At 37.7% G+C, this 18744-nt stretch overlaps 1 protein-coding gene across 3 annotated transcripts in view; it reads right to left on the bottom strand.

Annotated features, from left to right (window-relative positions):
* Positions 1 to 18744, bottom strand: part of PCSK5 (proprotein convertase subtilisin/kexin type 5) — a 327761-nt gene that overhangs the window by 219314 nt on the left and 89703 nt on the right. For all 3 annotated transcript variants that reach the window (XM_075211001.1, XM_075211000.1, XM_075210998.1), the window contains exon 4: positions 5473 to 5616. In XM_075211001.1, the coding sequence (XP_075067102.1) occupies positions 5473 to 5616 (144 nt within the window). The remainder of the gene's footprint in view (positions 1 to 5472; positions 5617 to 18744) is intronic.

Below are 18744 nucleotides of genomic sequence, written 5' to 3'. Positions count from 1 at the left end.
GTAGCTTACCGGGAGGTTGTGCCAAGGGGAGAGCCAATGCTCAAAGTGATGTTGAGTGACACTCTAGGAAGATTACTGAGGGACAGGCTGTGGAGAATCAACCAGAGGCGTAGAGACAGTGAGTACATTCTACAATTCCACACAAAGGACCCAGAGATGTGAAGCATCTAATCTAGCCGAAGGCAAGTACGCCAGTAGAGACTGGGCCTACACCGGCAAAGCCTGTTGTTCACCTAAACCACTAACATCTATGAAAAAGAGGCAATACTTTCAAATCAAAGTTTACATTTTTTAAGTATGAAATCTAAAAAACATGATTAAGCAGTCTGAAAGTGTACCATTGTGTATATTTAAACACTCTTATTACTATTTTTTTCTTTAAAATATAAGATGATTCTAAATCATTCTTATTTTGGTGTATTTGTGTATTTCAAGTATTTATTTTCAGGACAAACAGTACGCATCACCTATACCCAGTGGAGGCAGCCATTTTGCAAGCTGAGACAATATTGCTGAGAATGCAGTCTATCAATTCACTATGAACTAGTGACATCACTTAAGCATGACGTACTTTATGAGTTACATTAATGAGTTTTCAACTATTTTCACCTCTGGGAGTTCTGTATTGTAAAAGGTATAGCCTTAAACTTGTCACCGTACTGCTGAACAAGGACTTTCCGTTTAAATGGCCATATAATTGAAAGAAAAAGTTGCTGTTAACCAGTGCGCGCAAACTGAAACTTTATGTCATTAGTTACAGTACAGTAGTTCTCTGTATACTGTGCTTATCTACAGTGTGACCTATTGGGATACTATAAATAAATATTGCGCACCTTAACTGACAGAGGTTTGCTATTCTCTTCTACTTGAATCAATCTTTCAGTACAGTAATCAATCCAAATTAGACCTAATAGATGTAATATGGATATAATAGTAATTGTTGTACCATTTACTATCAGGTCCAATTTGCATTGCACCTATTAGAGCTGAAAATAGCAGAAACCTGTTGGGAGTTTCTTCATAAAAATAAATAAAAAAAAGAGAAAAGAAATCATACTATTGCCCCTGCCTCCAACTTTTAGAAAAGTTGATAACCGCATCATTTTGGACCCGTCCCCTCACGCCCACCTCCCCCGGCAGGCTCCCGGAAGACAACTCCATAAAGTTGGTAAGTATGAGCTATTATCATGTGACAGGGAAGGATCACATGATCCCTCCACACATGCTCTGTCCAGCTCTGCTTTTCAGAGCAGAACTGACAGCACTAAAATTTTCAATTATGAAAGCTGGCGTACATTAACATGAAAAAAAAAAAGAGAACATTTTTTTTTTCGACTACTGATAAATAGCGTTACTGAGCAGTCCCCATACACTTCTATGGAGACTGCTAGGTAAAACAAACACAGATGCAAAGCTGCGATGCAATAATCATATATGTCAATTTTGTGGTTAATCCCCAAAATGTCAGAAAACAGAGGATTGATGTTTGATAAATAAGCCCCTAATTCATCAAGGTATAGTGATGAATTAGAGTGAGGATGAAGAGGGGCACAGCGTGTGTGGATGAAGGGGGCACAGAGTGTGTGGATGACATCTGCCCACTTCACTAGGAAGAGGGCAGATGTTGGAGGCTGATATACTCTCCAGGGAGTTCGGGAGACCCACCTGGAATCCGGGAGTCTCCAGGACATTCTGGCAAGTATGAGGTACAGTTTCATTTACTTGCAAGATCTATCATTGTATGTCTTCTCAAAAATGTCATATGTGCCAGGAATGCATATTTTAAATGATATTCTGTGCCTTTTGCGATTGTGCTGTTCTGTTACTGCAGCACTGAGGTGGTGGGACTCACTACTGCTGAGGACTATGTGGTGGAGGCAGAGAGAGGGAGATGGGGGGGGGGGCACGGAGGAAAAGTGGCGTGAGAACTATGGACAAGGAAGGCAATGGGAGGTAGATGACGACAAATAATCTGTGTGACAGCGATGATCACAAAGATCACATCGCTCTGAGGATTCAAACAGAGCATGCAGGGAAGTGCATGACGTCACTTCCGTTACACATTTTCATCTCCATGAAGGCTTTTCACTGGGTGCCTGCAAAAATGTTTCACTTTAATAACATTTTAAATAAAAATCAAAATGTTCATCTATTTATATTTTTATTACTGTGAAACGTTTCTTAAAAAGAGTAGTTCTGAAAGAATTTCAGTTGTATTATAAATATTATTATGATACACTAAACAGTTCCAGCTCCTCATAAATATTAGCAAAGAATACATTTCTCTAATATAATAAACACAGTTGTTTATCTACACTGACAGAGGTCTGCATTGAGTTGTTCTATCTGCAAAGTTTGAGACATGACTTTTACCACTAAAAGTATTATAAAAATTTTAGTGGTGAGGCTGTGGGATAGATGTATAAAACAGTTGTAACATTTGACTGTGAAATACCAAAGATATCTTTGTTGTCAGGTCAGACACAGGCACCTTGTCCTCAACATTGGATTGGAGCCGCGAAAAGGTAGTCTCAAGATTGTTTAAAAGTTCTGTATCAGGCACATCTTATTACTGTAAAGTGAAATATACCACTAAAAGGTTTATGCATCAACATGATACGGTGCCTCTAAATATGCATCGCTGCAAATCGCAATGATGCATATTTATGCACCGCTGAAACAGTCGTTTCCGCATCTTTTAAGTGTCAGATCAGCTTGATGCACAGACCCCTATGTATCTGTAGCTACCTGAGGTGACCAGAGCACACGTATAGATGAAAAAGAGATATCTGAACTTATATACGTCAAAGGAGGTTACACATGGACTTTACAGACAGCGCAGATCCAACAAAGACAATAACTATATGTATTATGTCATCTGGGGCGTTAACAACATAAAATACATAAGAAAAGGTTGTGGTCCCATGATTCAAAAGATGTGAGCAGACACGTTCTAGGCTAGCTGCACTGCGGGTACACAATCTGACACCACAAAATCGCTATCTTCATTGGATAAATACCTTGTGATCTTTCAATAAAAGGAATTTGTGATAGATCTGTTTTGTGTATAGATGCTATTTAAGAATCAATGGGGGGAGAGGCCAAAGAGCATGTACAAGCTAATGAAGAGCAGAGAGACATAAGTAAAGTCCAATCCAACACAGGATGAGGACCTTGGAAGAACCCTCAAGGGTGGCCAGCATTTTAATTGCATTAACAACAGTGTTAGATTATGGATGAATTTCTTAAAAATGCAGAGAGCAAAGAAACCTGTGTCTTCTGTGACTCTGGATGCCGAAAACCTTTAGTGCAAAAGACTCAGTGAAACTACTGCAGTTATACTAATGTATGGTTTTAATTTCAGCCAGCAAGTAGGGTAGGATTGGATGTTGTAGCATTTGTAGTTATATATGATATATTGTTTAATCTAAATAACACTGCTAGCATGACACTAAGATATTCATGCACAGCGTTAATTGTTGTTAATAGACATACCTATGCTCAATTAAAAATATATAACAAAATGTCAATAGATGGAAAAGGGAAATCCTATATATAAGCCTCCACATTGAAAACAATGTCATGGAATATAAGGGGCAGAGCCAGATTTTGACCTCATGGGGCCCTAGGCAAGATACTGGTTTGGGGCCCCCTCCCTGAAAAAATCCATAGCACTATAGTTTTTGGCATAACATATACCCCTATTCAGGGGCTGGCTGGCAGACTTTAGCCCAGGAGGGCAAGCACATAGCACTGGCCCTTAAGTAGCGGCCCATTTTTAAAGGTTAGTCTCACCGCTCGCCCTGAGAGGGCCCTCTGGGGACTGCTGGGCCCTAGGCAATTGCCTAGGTTGCCTAGTGGTAAATCCGGTCATGTTAAGGGGCCTTAATGATAAGTATAAACATGCAATGGTGTTTCCATACCTTAAAGACCACTCTCTTTATATAATATGCCTTCAAGAATCACATCTGAAGGCAGCACAGGCTAAGGGTGGGACATGCTTTTCACTTATTCCAATTATTCACAGAATGTTTCTAACCTGATTAGAAAGTCTGTAAAATGTAACATTTTGTATACCAAAATAGACAATAAGGAGTGATATGTAGCATACAAAAGAAGGGGTGATATTTTGCATACCAAACAGACAATAAGGGGTCATATCTAGCACTACACTGTGCAATAAAAGGTAAAACACTATTTGAAAAGTATATACAACCCCAATTTAAGGTGTGTAATGATCCAAGCAGGTTCCGAACGCAAAAAGATGGATGCAAACATGGTAACCAGTTGAATAAATAGAAGAAGCATAGGCAAACTACATTGCTAACAAAAATAAGGAGACAAAAGGAAGATGGTGGCAAGCTGAGTGTCAGCAAATGTATACACCTAAATTTAAATATTATTAGTATGGAGAAAAAGTGGGCAAATAACTTGCAATTCTAAGCATAGAGAATCCAATGATGACAGCTGTCCATACCATTACAAATACACGTTAGGTCGATCCATGAGTTATAAATGACTGTTTTAGGCTATTCTATGAAACATTATATGCCTCCACTACTCTGCTGGATCTAAGGACATAGATGAACACAATCATTTTATCCAGGCTGTTTGAAGAACATGTTCTTCATGTTCTTTTCTTTAAGAACAGACCAAAAAAATATTGGATGAGGATGATATTCTTGTTTCCAAATGAATCCCGTGACTTTTCCCTAAATGCACTATATGCCATTGATCAGTTTGACTACTTATTTGGTATTAGAAGAAACTAGAACAAATCTTCCCAAATGACCTCCAATATGCCCCTTACCTGTTCCCTGGTGAGGTTGAAAACATGGGATTTCTAGCACACCAAGAAATAGATAGAGGGCAGAGAGTTGCAGTTACTAGAACATGGCAAGAGTAAATAGGGCTTAATATACCTCCTATAACCATTACAATTAAAAGTAAAATCTAGCCCTAGAGTACACTACTAACCCCATAGCACTCGCTAATAATGTACCTCACAGAAGATATATTTTTTTTTTGTGTCATTTGTATGGGAAAAGATGTATTCCCTTTGCAACTAACTGCCGGGGAAGTAAGTATACCTGACATATTAAGATCGTACATAGTGGTACATATGGGATATCTGGTAACATGGTGGGTAGGAGCTGTGTCTTACACACTAGATGAGGCCTGTTTCGGGTCTTATGAAGATATGTTCTTCTCACCGCCCCTTCGAGCCTTTCAACCATGCTCTACCTACATCCAACAACTCCTCCGTGTTTCGGCACACTGAAAACTAGATTGCTTCACCAGATGTCACCTCACATTCCCTTACGGCAGAATGATAAGTTAAAATAATGGAAAGGATTCATAACATTGGAGATCTTTTTAAAATAAGATGTTTCCTTCTTTTCAAAACTCAACAAAAATATTAAAAATGCAACTGTGCATAATGGGTAAAGAAGTCTCGGTTTAAACACTTACATAATTCTGCATCAAGTCAGGGTGATTTCTTTCAATCCCGTCATCTAGAATAGTAACTACCACATTTTTTCCAGTGTATCCTCTCTTCCAAGCGCCTACGATGTTCATGTCTGACTGACAGTGATGGGCATTGTCACTGCAGTGCTGTAGATAAAGAGAAAATCTTAAGTCCTTACTTAATATACACAAATGCTACATATAATACATATCATACATTATGCATTCAGGCCAAAAGGGGATATGTTTATAGTGATATATATATATATATATATATATATATATATATATATATATATATATATATATATATATAAATATATATGTGGAATTACAAATGAAATGAAAAATTTCAGAGTGAGTCTATGAAACTTGCAAATATAATTATATGTTGCATACGTAGTAAAACTTAGATTTATACACATATCAAAATGTATACATGCATCAATAATCAATACTTACTACAAAAGATGAAAACTTATACATGCAGTATATAGTATTACATTTGGGAAAACTCCATTTTAGTGGATTTGATGCTAAAAACTATTGTTCTTAGTGTTACCATACCATATCTCCCAACTGTGTGGGGGGAGGGGGAGGGGATTGTTCAGATCGAGGTTGGAGCTTATTTTGTTCCACTTTCGCGATCCTCAGTATTGGGAGGTATGCCATACCGATTTGTATTTTTTACTTACACAGTGTTACATTACATTTTTTTGACGTGTTTTTGGAAAGCTATTTGTTCCATTTCTGTGTGTTTACCAAGTTTCAATAAGTTAAGTCTTTAAGACCCCTAACAGTCAAGTTGTAAGAATATTCATGATTGGGCACACTTTGTTTGAATCGAAATAACTGTGGCACTAATTAGGTCACCAATACTCAATCATGGATATCTTTAAAACATGGTCTGTAAAGCTGGATACACACTACACTGTTTTCATCCAATAATCAGCTGAATCAGCCGACATACGACCGCTCGTTCAAAAGTCGGGTCAGTGTGTGTAGTGACACGATGGTGGAAAGTCTGCCCAAATGGATGATTGTCGCCTCATTTGGTTGGTCTTACCGTTTAATATTTTCGTTCCAATCTCGTTCCATTGTGTAGTGTGTATAGACTTCCGACCGATCCACAACAGTGAGTACGAAATTACAGTCATTGCTCACGACAACATGGCTGTAAAAAGTCGCTTAAGGGACGTCCGCTCTTCCCTTTATCGTCCTAAACAAGGCTAGTGTGTATGCAGTCCATGGGTCGAGCGATCGGAACATCGATCGCATGTAAAATCGCTCGGCATAAAAAGTTGGTCGAAATTTCTGTAGTGTGTACCCAGCTTAAGGCTTGGTACACATTACTGTGTTTGCAGACGATTATCGGGCTAATCAGACAATAAACAACTGATTGGCCAGTAGTGTGTACCCTGGAACGATGAACGATTATCGTTTCAAAGTACATAAAACCGTGGATCGAGAGCTTCAAACTGAACTGGAAATCTTGTTCACCCTCGGAACAATGTCATTCCAATTCTACAGTATGTATGCACTCTGCAGAATTGGAACGTCAGTTTAGCTATTAAGTCAAGTTTTGACATCACCTGTCACTGGTGATGTCCTGGGGTCCGGCGGTGAGAGCGGGTTCCAAGCGGGTTAGTAAAGTAACCAGAAGTGACTGAATCTGGGCTCTCTGCTATTTTCATGGGAACCCAGAAAACACTGCTCTTCCCACACATCATCTATGCATCATCATTACATTGGACGCACCGTCACTCTCCATCCACCGCTCCCCAGTCCCACAGTGCACATCTGGTGATTGAAGTTCACAATTTCTTGAATCCATTGCTGCACATTTTATTGAATGATAATTGTCGCTCACTATACCAGTCAATTCCTTTTACAACAACGCTGCTGCTCTACGCAAGCTGTCACCACTGACACCATAACCCAGGACAGCTGGTACTTGCAGCCGATGGTTATGATTCACACAGATATGAAGGTCATTGTGTACAGTGTGTAGACATGAATTGGCATGCTGATTGGGATTTTTTTTTCTGACTTAAATCGCTAATCGTTACAATTTTCCTGTAGCTTGTACCTAGCCTAAGAAGGGATTGAGGATAACAGTTGGGAAATTCAAGAAAAGATCAGCAAATATAAAACCAATTACTTTTAATGCTATACTTCTAGCAGATGTGTTCCATAACTTTATAGCTCTGTTTAACGTTTCAGAATGTGCACTGTTCTATTTTTCTAGGGGTGTCACAGCCAGTTGTGAATGGGGTTGAGGATAAAGAGTTTTGTTAAGTACAGGTTAGTGGAAGCCTATAGTATATACATCAATCCCTCATGTGTCAAACAATTAGCATGGTTATCAGGCCTCTGCTCCATGTCATCTCTCCACCAGGGAGAGGTGCTGATGTGGAGAGGAGACTGGTAGATGAGGGTCAGTGTCGCTTGGTATGCAATTAGCGGACTGACCATGCTTTCTATATAACCCTCTTCCATATGAACCTTCCTTAAAGGACTATATGTACTTTAAATTTAGTTGTTTTAAACCCTCATCTCCTTGCTCCTGTTACAGGTACCAATTCCTTAATCCTGTAACTTCCCACCTCATAAAATGGTACTATAATCCCTGGCTTTCAGAAGAATATTATACTGGCGGATACATTTAAATATATTTGCACTGTACCATCAGCCAGAAGAGTCTTTACATCAAGAATATGTATATGTGTATGCACCGACAACAGTTGCTTATTGAAAATAGTTAACATCATCATTTTACTGATATTAAAAACATGGTCTTTGCACAGTCTTTGTGTAGTGTCCAACTCTTGTAACACATTTAAATATATCACATGTAGGACTTTGCAACTCTGCACTGTACCTTCTGCATTATTACCATATAATTATTCATTTGGAATATTCAAATAAGCCCATCATCAACTGCGATCACATGACCTACCCATCTACGCAGTACAAAGAATAAAGCATTTCCTTTAACGTTTATTATGTGTTATCACCGTCTTAGGATGGTAATAACAGAACAGGTATTAAGCATCTTACAAGTATTACATACTTTAAAATTAGGTCTTATATGCAAAGGCATGGGAAATCCATCCAGCAGGGGCTATTGCTGGCAAAAGCAGCATTATATCTGCTATACTTTGATATGTGGGGTGAAAGAAAAGCCTTATTTTCATTGATAACTCGACATCTAGTCCTGCCTTACTATAGCATTTACTGTTTGTAACAGGGCTGATCCCTTCCTTTTCCGACAATACTTGCCTTATAATTATAACTGGGAAAAAATATTTTAATAAGAACACTGCTTTCTTTGTGTCTTAGCACTGAGACTATTTCTTCCTGTCACACTAAACAATACAAACTTTTTCTATAGCTTAACTGGGATGTCTACTCTCTCCCCAAACAAACAATACTCAAAGCATGTTGTGTATACATTATCAGCAATAGATGTTTTCATTTACTCAACTGCTACATAAATTTATTAGTCATTGTTAGTGTAAAACCATTACTTCATTAAGTTCTTTATTTATATGCTGTATGGGATATCGCAGAATGGCAGAATTTCTATAATAGCAGCCGCCTCATTATCACATAAACAGGAAACAATAAAACTTCTGCGCTAAGCTCCAGATTCCTGCTATGCTCGTATGTGTAAATAAAGTAGATTCAACTTAGCTCGTTTACTTCAGATAGACTTTGTAGGAGATATAATTTAAACAAAATATCGGGATTTTATCTTGGTGTATTTATTACTGCTACTTTGTGCTTGCCAATTGTATCACAGGCAACAACCTGTTTATTTGATTTCCCTTGTCAGTGTACACGATCCTTCTATAAACCATATACTTTAGGGAGTTATGCCAACATAAAAATGCACCTTGCTTCTGGTCAGCGACAGAAACTTTTCATAAAATTAAATCAATATTTTTGTAAATGTATCGCAATCCCATGATTGGTCATTTCACACAAAAAATGGTACCTTCTGCATAACAATTATTTGTAAAATATACTTTGTGCAGAGAAATGTTTCAGGAGTCTACCAAAACTCATCATCATTTTCCCACTGGCGACTACCTATTCCTAAACCATTAAAGGCAAGTCCATATTTGCATACACAACAGGGCAAAGCAAGATAAACACATGTAACACACACTGGAAATATAGGTAGTTAATGATCCCTTTAACACAGGGGTAGACAAAACAATGTAGGATTTAGAAGCTAGTCATTCCAATTTAGGAGCCAGCATGACCTTTTAAGAAGCCACAATAGTTGTGCATCCATTAACATCAATAGAATGACTCCAAAACAATAACCCCCATAATAACTGTTACCTGTTTGCATAGTATCACAGGGCTAACCATAATATATTAGAACATTGTATTCTCAAGTTGCCCCTTGCTTGCGTGTGTGCTGGTAACGCTTCTGTCAACTGATGTCCCTGTGGCCTATTGCATTTCCATTGTAGTTTTCATGTTCACCCTGCGGTTATACAAACCACGGTTTCTGTATTTGATATTTTTTTTACCCGTAGCTTTTTTTGGGTTAGTGACAATGGTTACAAACAAGTTAAAGAGGCTTCTTCTATGTCAAGGAATAAAGTACCCATTATTGTACGTCTAATGTCAGTGAGTGCCTAATTTAGATTTGGTTGCAATGTACACTTACAACGTAAGCGTCAATTTCATTCCATACTTTACTAAGTATATGTGAGCTGCACATATCTTAAGATAGGACTGACTCAGAATAGTACACAAAATGTATGTAATCATAAGCAGCACACATCTTACACCAGGAGGAAAGCAACGTATATCCTCCTAAAGGTTTCTATCTCAACAGCGTATGTAAGAAACATTTACATGCCCTAGCTGTACTAGACCTACGTCTGCCTGCCCAGTACCACCCCCCGATCCACCTCTAAGCGTAGAGTGATGCAAGGGATAGAGAGCAGACTTAGACCTAGGTTTCTCTACTGCGCAGTTGTAAAGGATGCTTTTTGCGGTTACGAGTGACATGACCTCCTTAATCTGTAGAATGCTCTCAAATAATTAAAATATTGTAAAACAAAAACAAATATCCTCCAGTTCAGTTGCCTGTGACAGGGAAAGCACAAAATGCTGAAAGTAGCCTCATGCTAAGGTAGGGAAGACATTACTTGATTTGTATAATTTAATCAGGTGACACTGCTACCAAATCATAGACAAGGGCATAAGTGAACTTTACTTGCTCTAGTCTAGCGTTTCTGTGGTTGTTCTTCATTGGAAATGTGCTAATTGTGCTTCAGGCATTGGAATCTCATAAAGGAGTTTCAGAATCTCCCATGTTAACATGTTGCAAGACTTCAAAAAGCCCAACACACAGGGTGTGGGGACTCTGAACATACTACACAAGACTATTCATCAATGAATAGCAAGTAAATTGTTCAGCGTGGTGAAAGGGGGAATGTGAAAGGCCAGCACGAAGGCATGGGGACAAAGTACTCCTGTGAGATGTTTCTATAAAGCCTACAAAATCCTAATTTAGCATTATAAGGATAAGGTAAAGGAACCTTTGCATTCAGAAGCCCATTAGGAAGCAACAGGCTATGCTTTGTGTTGCCTTAAACTTTATTTACAGGCCACTTACATATCAAGTTAGCCTTTCTTTCTAAGTGGCGTAAAGAGCCTGCATAGTTATTTCGAAGCATTCAAGTTAACAATGTAGCAATGTTGAATAAGCAGCGTAGGGTTGTGCAAACACCCTATTAGGCACGGGACATAAAAATGCAGAGACAGTAAAGCCATGTGAAATGTAGACAAACCATGTTATCAATGGGATTTTGTGCATATTATCAATATTATGGTGGAAATGTATTTCTTAACCTTTAAGTGTAGCTTGCAGGCAGACTCATTAGTGTACATATTAAATCATTTTTAAGAGTAAAGGAAATGCAAAATAAATAGTCAAAATAAAGTACCTACTACTAAAAAGCAAAAATCATTTTCTGCAGACCAAAGTTATCACAAAAAATGTTGTGAGTTTAACTAAGTGGGAGAGGAGGGCTGGGGTCACAAACATGCCTGAATACTTTACAGTTACTTAAGATATTGTTAACAGTTATTTGTATTGTACCTAAATATTACGAACCACTTTAAAGAGAATATTTAATCATTCACATCAGTCCATGCCCCAGGCCATACCACACAGATCCACACATAAGGGTTCGTTTTGTTAAGCTAATTAACCTACCAGTATGTCTTTGGAGTATGAGAGGAAACCAGAGCACCCAGAGGAAACACATGCAAACATGGGGAAAACATAGAATATCCACAGTGTAAAGGACCTAGTTGGAATCAAACTCATGACCCTTACAATACAACCACTCTACTGCTTAAGGACACAAAGAACTTTAAACACACATCAACAAAACCAGGTAAATGCTCTCTAATGTAAGTGAATAGAGACGACAAACACACTTTGTAAAAAGCTTTTGCTTTGCGTCAGTTTTGATGTTGGCTCCAGCATTCGATAACGCTCTGCAAAGTGTAATGGGAAAGCTAATTTAGCATCTGCGAATATAAAGGATACAATGTGTCAAATTACCTACACTTCAACGTGTGTTGTTTTCCAAGGCCTGTATGTACATAGCCTTAGAGCACGGTCTGGATGTAAAGCATCAAGTTGAGTGTCTTCTGATGTAAGGAAATACATCATATTCCCTTTCACCTACAAAATGCCTTAAAAGATTAAGTAAATATATTACATTCTAATAATAGAAAATGATGTTTGCAGTGATTTGATCTACTAATCTAGTAAAAAATAAATCTGCCCTTTAAAGGCAAAATGTAAATCTGGTTTGTGATTAGCAGTATTATAAGGTTACAGCAGTCCGACATCTATGGTTGAACTATTGTACAAAACCATTCCTTTGGATTTTATTTGGGATGTGGGATGACGGCCAGTTTAGCATGATGGTCTGCAATTTAATAAACAAAAGCCATTAAGGCCCCTGTCATGTGGACTACTTTGCACCTGGCAAAAATAGATATATAGAAATGAATTTCTAATGCTGAGCTAGCTCTTTATGGGCATTATATCAGCGTTAACATTTGAATAAGCTGTCTGTGTATCAGTAGCCATACTCGAAGGAATAATACTTCATAAGCATCAACAAAATGGAGATAATGTTTGAATGAGGTTGCTTTTCTACTAGGGAGCAAGGGCAAAAACAAAAAATTGGAGAAACACAAAGCAAAATTTTGAAGGGACATCCAAAGCCTGTAGGAAAGCCCTCCTTACTTACGTGGGCTGCTCCACTGGGAAAAACATCGGAGTTGGGAAATGTGAAGTTAAAGTTTGTTTTATTCTTTTGCAATGCCATTAGTATTAATTATGTTAAACATATGCCACTGATTAACATTTACCAGCATATAAGAAGCAATCCGTTCTATGCTAAACTGCAATTATTTTAAAGTAGCTGCTGTCCATTAATAGCTCATTCGCAGCTATCAACTATTTTTAGCTGTTTTCACTTGAATAAATGCATGAAAAGTGCTGTAAGCGCTCGTTCCCACATATACATTCCCACTACTACAAAGGCTGTGCACGTTAACGCATTTGAAATAGGGCATACAGTGTTCCAAAAATTTAAACACAAGGTTAAAAATTTAGAATGCAATGGTAGGAAGCCACTGTTGACTTTTTGGGGTCTTTTTCTAATGCACATTTATTCTGTATCAAAAATGCAACAAAAGCAGGTAAGTGTGAACTGCCCCTGAAAAGATTCAGCTCCTTTGTTTCAACACATACTGCTGGGTCAAGAATCACATTTAGGCTGGGTACACACTGCAGAAAATTTCTCCTGATGCGATATCGTTAACAACGACTGAAAGAAAAAAAAAGTCCCGACCAGCATGCTGATTCATGTGTATACACTATACATGTTTTAAAAAAATTTACCCTCAGATCTGTGCTCTTCATCTGTCATAACCATCGGCTGAAAAGATCATGACTCTGCATACTCCATAGAGATCTATGGACACTGCTGGTCCTGAGTGCATACATACTGCAGAATTGGAACGACGTTGTTCCATCGAGAAATTAGAGTTTTAGTTTGATTAGAAATCAAATGAAACGATACAATGTGCTTTGAAATAATAATCAATCATCGTTGGAGCGTACACACTAATGCGATATTGGGCCAAACCGTTGTTTATTGTGTGATTGGCCCAATAAACGGCTGAAAACCCTGCAGTGTGTACTCACAGCCTTACACATAAAAAGTTATTTGATTAGATCTAAGATGCCATGTTTGCTGGTAGTATGCTTATTTTACAGACATTTATTTGTGTACATAAACACAAAGCTCAATCTACTAACAAGCAGCACATCTCATGGTGCATGACAAATACTTCCCAGTATGAAGAACTTCCTGTTCCAGCATCAGTGTTTGCTTTTGTACAAATTGTCTTGATTATCTCTCTTCTATTTCACTCACATACACTGGCTAATAGCGGGCCCTCCTGTAGTTTCTATTTTACAAGCATATTAATGCTATTTGTATTTTGTAGAGAAATCTTAAAAAGGGATAATAGTCATCTAAATGGTGGCTTCATTGTTTTTTTTTTGTTTTTATAATGGTTTTCATCCTTAGAAAACATTAATAACTGAAGATAGTGATGTTCCTGGCCTAGCAAGAAATGTATTTGCTATGTAAAAAACCTCAACTGGTGCTTATTTATAACTGATACTCAAAACCTTCCCCACTGGAGATCCCAGGGGAGAAGTCATGTGACAGGGGGTAGGAGGGGTCACCATAGCCCCACCCCCCAAATTCACGGCATGGAATAGTGGGGGTGGGGCTTAATGACACAATTAAGCCCCGCCTCTGCCATTCAATGTGGTGAATTTCGGCAAATCCAGGAGGTTTGCCTACTCTTCCAGGAGTCCAGAAGGACTCCCCGAAATTCGTGAGCCTCCCAGGAATTCCGGGAGAGTAGGTAAGTATGGCTGAAACCCAGCACACAACTTTCATATTTAGCCTTACTGTACTCCTCAATATGTGCAAGTGCACATAGATTTTAGCCAACATGCCTCATAATGATATTGAACGTTATGTTAACATGCACATGGCTGTGTGTGGTCGGCATGGGTTTGTATGTGTTGAGTATGATGCTGTTTTTGCTGATATGTAGAAATAATTGTGTCTTCTCTGCACATATCGGGCTTCACACAGTCCTTTATCTCAACTTAGTAAAGGGCTGTGTGAAGCGATAACATTGATTTATTCTAATATGGAATAAAGCGAATAAGGTCTGGAAGAGTCAGATGAGTGTCTCCTAGTGTTACATTGTATATATCAACAAATATAAGCAATATAAATATATATATATATATATATATATATATATATATATATATATAAATATATATATTTACACCATTAATCCTGCCCAAAACTTTAACTCCATTTGCAGCCCTAAACTTGCAAGGGACCTCCCTCCACTATGCTTCACTGCTCCCTGCAGACACTCATTATTGTACCTGTCATTAGGAGGTTACCACACCAATCTGGATAGTTTACAATGCTTTTGCAAAATAATGCACTTATGGCATACTCACTGCAGACCTACACATCACACCGTTGCATACAATCCTGGGTTAATCTGAGACCTAAAACAGATTAGAGGTTTGTATGGATACTACTTGTACGATATTTCCAAGAGACACTTCATATATCCCTATCACTTGTTATCACTTGGCCCAAAATAGGCATTTATTTCTTAACTAGGGACTACCTCCCTAGGATTATGGTATTACCTATGAGGTACCATTGTTTTACAAATTCAGTTATTTATACAAATACATTTTATTATATATTTTAAATCTATGGTGGTATTTATTAAATAGGATCTATTTGCATTTTTTTTTGTTTTTTTGTTTTTGTTTTCTTCCAGTTATAGGAATAAACCACATTCGATGTATTTCTGAATAATATTCTATAGTGCTGCAGAATTTGGAGTCAATGTAAAAGCTTTGTATATTTATACACTCACTGGCGCTTGCAGGCAAGCTTCTATGCTGCAATTAACATAAAAGATAAATATTTACTGTAGAAAGCTCTCTTTGATAAATATTCTCTTTTGTGTTTTGACATAACAGTATTAAACATATGAGCTGTGATAACAAAGTTTGCTGCCTATTTGTTTGCTCAAGTCTTCCCAGACTAAGATATTTCCCTGAAAATGTCCTGAGACTAGGAAGCTTTAAATACATATCCAAACAGTAGCATCAGCTTGATTGTTGGCAAAATGGTTGGATTTAAAAGCAGATCATTTGAAGAGCCTTAAAAGTTAAATATGGAGCACTCTAGTCTTCAAATTATGTTCACATGTCTGTCACCAACTTTCAGTGGCGCAATCACTACATCAAGCCTCTCCCAATGTGGAAGGAGAGTCATCACATCCATACCACTCACTTTTTACTAATTATTGGGGGCTTGATGCAGATTACCTTGCCCTACCCACATTGTTGCAGGTAAGCGCTATCGGGAGAATTTCCTGTACTCTCAGGAGCCTCCCACCCCCACTAATTTGGGAGTTTCCTGGACATTTTGTGAGTGTAGGAAACTACGGCCTATGCATGCAAGAAAATGTATTGTTTTAAATAAATTTTAAGTGTAACTCTTTAGCTATTCAACCGCTGCTGTGAAATGACATGAGTATTGAAGATATATTTATATTACTGCAAAATTGTATTGTAAATACAATCAATTAAACTTAAATGACATACAGGGTAAAACAATAACAAAAATACAGTATAAAACAGATGTATTCTCAGAATAAAATGCACCATAAACAAGTACTTAAAAACAATATACTGTGCAAAACTGGAATAGTCAGTAGCTATATAAAGTAGTCAGTCCTCGTTCTAAGTCATATAGTTTTTTTCTTATAAAACAATAGCAAAGTCTGCATCTCTCTCCATTAGCTAAAGCAGGCCCTTGTCCTTTACAGACTGGATTACAGATGCCTTTTATTTGCTGTCACCTTTATATACTTCTCTAATTCCACTACAACTATTCCAAATATCTTTATGTTAACTTCTCAACAAGTAGTGTAAAACATAAATAACCTACTCTTTCTCTCAAAGCTTGATAGTCATGTGATCCTTATAAAACATTTATCTTTAAGTATTGGTATAATTGTATTACCTTTCTTGACTCAGTTCACTCATATCTATTGTTTGGTCCTTTCACCTCTAGAGCTGACTCTAATTGTTCTGGAAATGCTTATTTCTAACATCCAAAAAACTCATGAATCCTTTTTAAATCCCGTGTTATCAATTTCAGAGGTTGAGGGTGAAATGAAAAGAGTCACAGAAGAGAGGACATACAGTATAAGTTCCCCTTCACTGTCTCTGGTGAATACTGCTCTACCAAAACATAATTAAGCAATTAAACATAATTAAGCTGTTCCAAATAGGAAGATAAGTTGAGTGCATGTCTGCTAATAGCAGTATCTGAAATATTGGATATTCTAAAAAATGCCAATGAATTACTCAAGATAATTATAGCATTAAGCAGGGAATATATTTATATTGCACACAGATTCTTTTTTTACTTTAAGAGCAAAGGAATATGGTAAGAAATTATAAGTGCGGTGTAAAGGATGCATTGAACTAAGACACTGATAATACCAGAAATGTTCTCAGAAACTCCTTCTCTGAATGTTTCAGTCCTAAACTATTATCTGTGTTGTTTTCATTATATACACCACCTTCACTGTCAGTGTGAATCCACATTTAGCCTGGGTTTTAGGCATGTGGTGCAAAGAGGAAGCACTGTATAAATCTGTCAACTATATAAATAAGTAATTCATTGCTTATATTTAAAATCAGTGTTGATTTTTATTTCTGCAACCACAAGAGAATGCTAAACACACAGAGGTCAATTAGATTCCGGTGGCGGTCATTATTCCGACAGTCACAATGTCGCCAATCACAATGCCGACATTAAAAGACCAATGCTGGCGGGACCGTGGTATAGCCAATCACACTAATGATATTGTCCACCTGTCAACAAAATGCAAGTGTCGGTATCTAGCCTACCGACATTTTCATGTCAGCATTTTAATTGCTAACATGAAAATGTCGGCAGGCAGGTTAATTAACCCTTTAATTCAGTGTGATATGCAGCCGAGATGTTTGGCTGCGTGCATCTACTGGCACTACAGTACCCAACATCGCGGATTTTCCAATGCACCTCTATGGGATGTGAGGCAAAATCTGCTACATCCCATTGCTGCGGAGTGCGCTCTGCAGGCAATCAGTGACACATTGGGCTGCACTGAGTCAGTCCAAAAATGTTATGTGGGCAGACAAAAAAATGTGAATGTGTGGACACGTGGCTTGACTTAGCACACGTGGCTCATGGTCCCACATCTGTACCTAGGAATATTGTGAATGTACTTAATGTTCATGCTTACATTTCATCAATCTCGTTAAGACTCATAACCTACAATATCATATTGGGGAACAGTTGTACTTTATCTTTGTGCTTTACAAACGTCACTCATACTAAAGCTATATGTTTCATCTTTGAAAAATGCGGCCCACAAGTGCCCAGCAGTCACTCACATTCCCAGTGACAGCATGGTAGGCTGCATAGTGGGCTAGCTGCAGGCTTTGCTGGAAATTGCCCTAGGCACTGTCATTCAGACCATCAGTCTTTTCAGGTGATACAGAAAACTTGAAATAGTGCTGCTGGGGGGCTAAACAAAAAATAGCTGAAGGTTAGAAGACAAATTCTTTGTAAGTGTTCATGGGAATATATTGTAAGTGCTCCCATGAATTATAATACATTATTAATAAACTAATTATTACTTGTGTTTTAATATTGTTTTTTTGAGCAAGACCTTCATTTTTTAATTATAATTTGTTTAAAGCCTAATAGAATTAAGTTGCAGTTGACAGTAAAGCAATTAAAAGGAACATGACTAAATAATGGGTGACAAAGCTGCTACCTATATTCTAATTAGAAAGATAGGTAGATTTTTCTATTCTGTGATGATAAACGCTAGTAAATCAGTTCACAGAAAGAAAAAATGAATAATTAGTGTGAACATATTTATTGTATTTGACATCACAGTTTTTCTGCAGTTATTTGATTGGATCTTCACATTACTACTATGTTGCAGACCTGTCCTCACTTACACATTCATACAGATAGGCTGGTCACTGGCCTCCCACAGCAGCAGCACACTTATCCCTGCAGTCCT

Source organism: Mixophyes fleayi, chromosome 1 (assembly GCF_038048845.1).
Source record: "Mixophyes fleayi isolate aMixFle1 chromosome 1, aMixFle1.hap1, whole genome shotgun sequence".
NCBI classification, from domain to species: Eukaryota; Metazoa; Chordata; class Amphibia; order Anura; family Limnodynastidae; genus Mixophyes; species Mixophyes fleayi.
The sequence above is the reverse complement of the archived record's forward strand: the minus strand, read 5'-3'. Positions and strand labels throughout refer to the sequence as shown.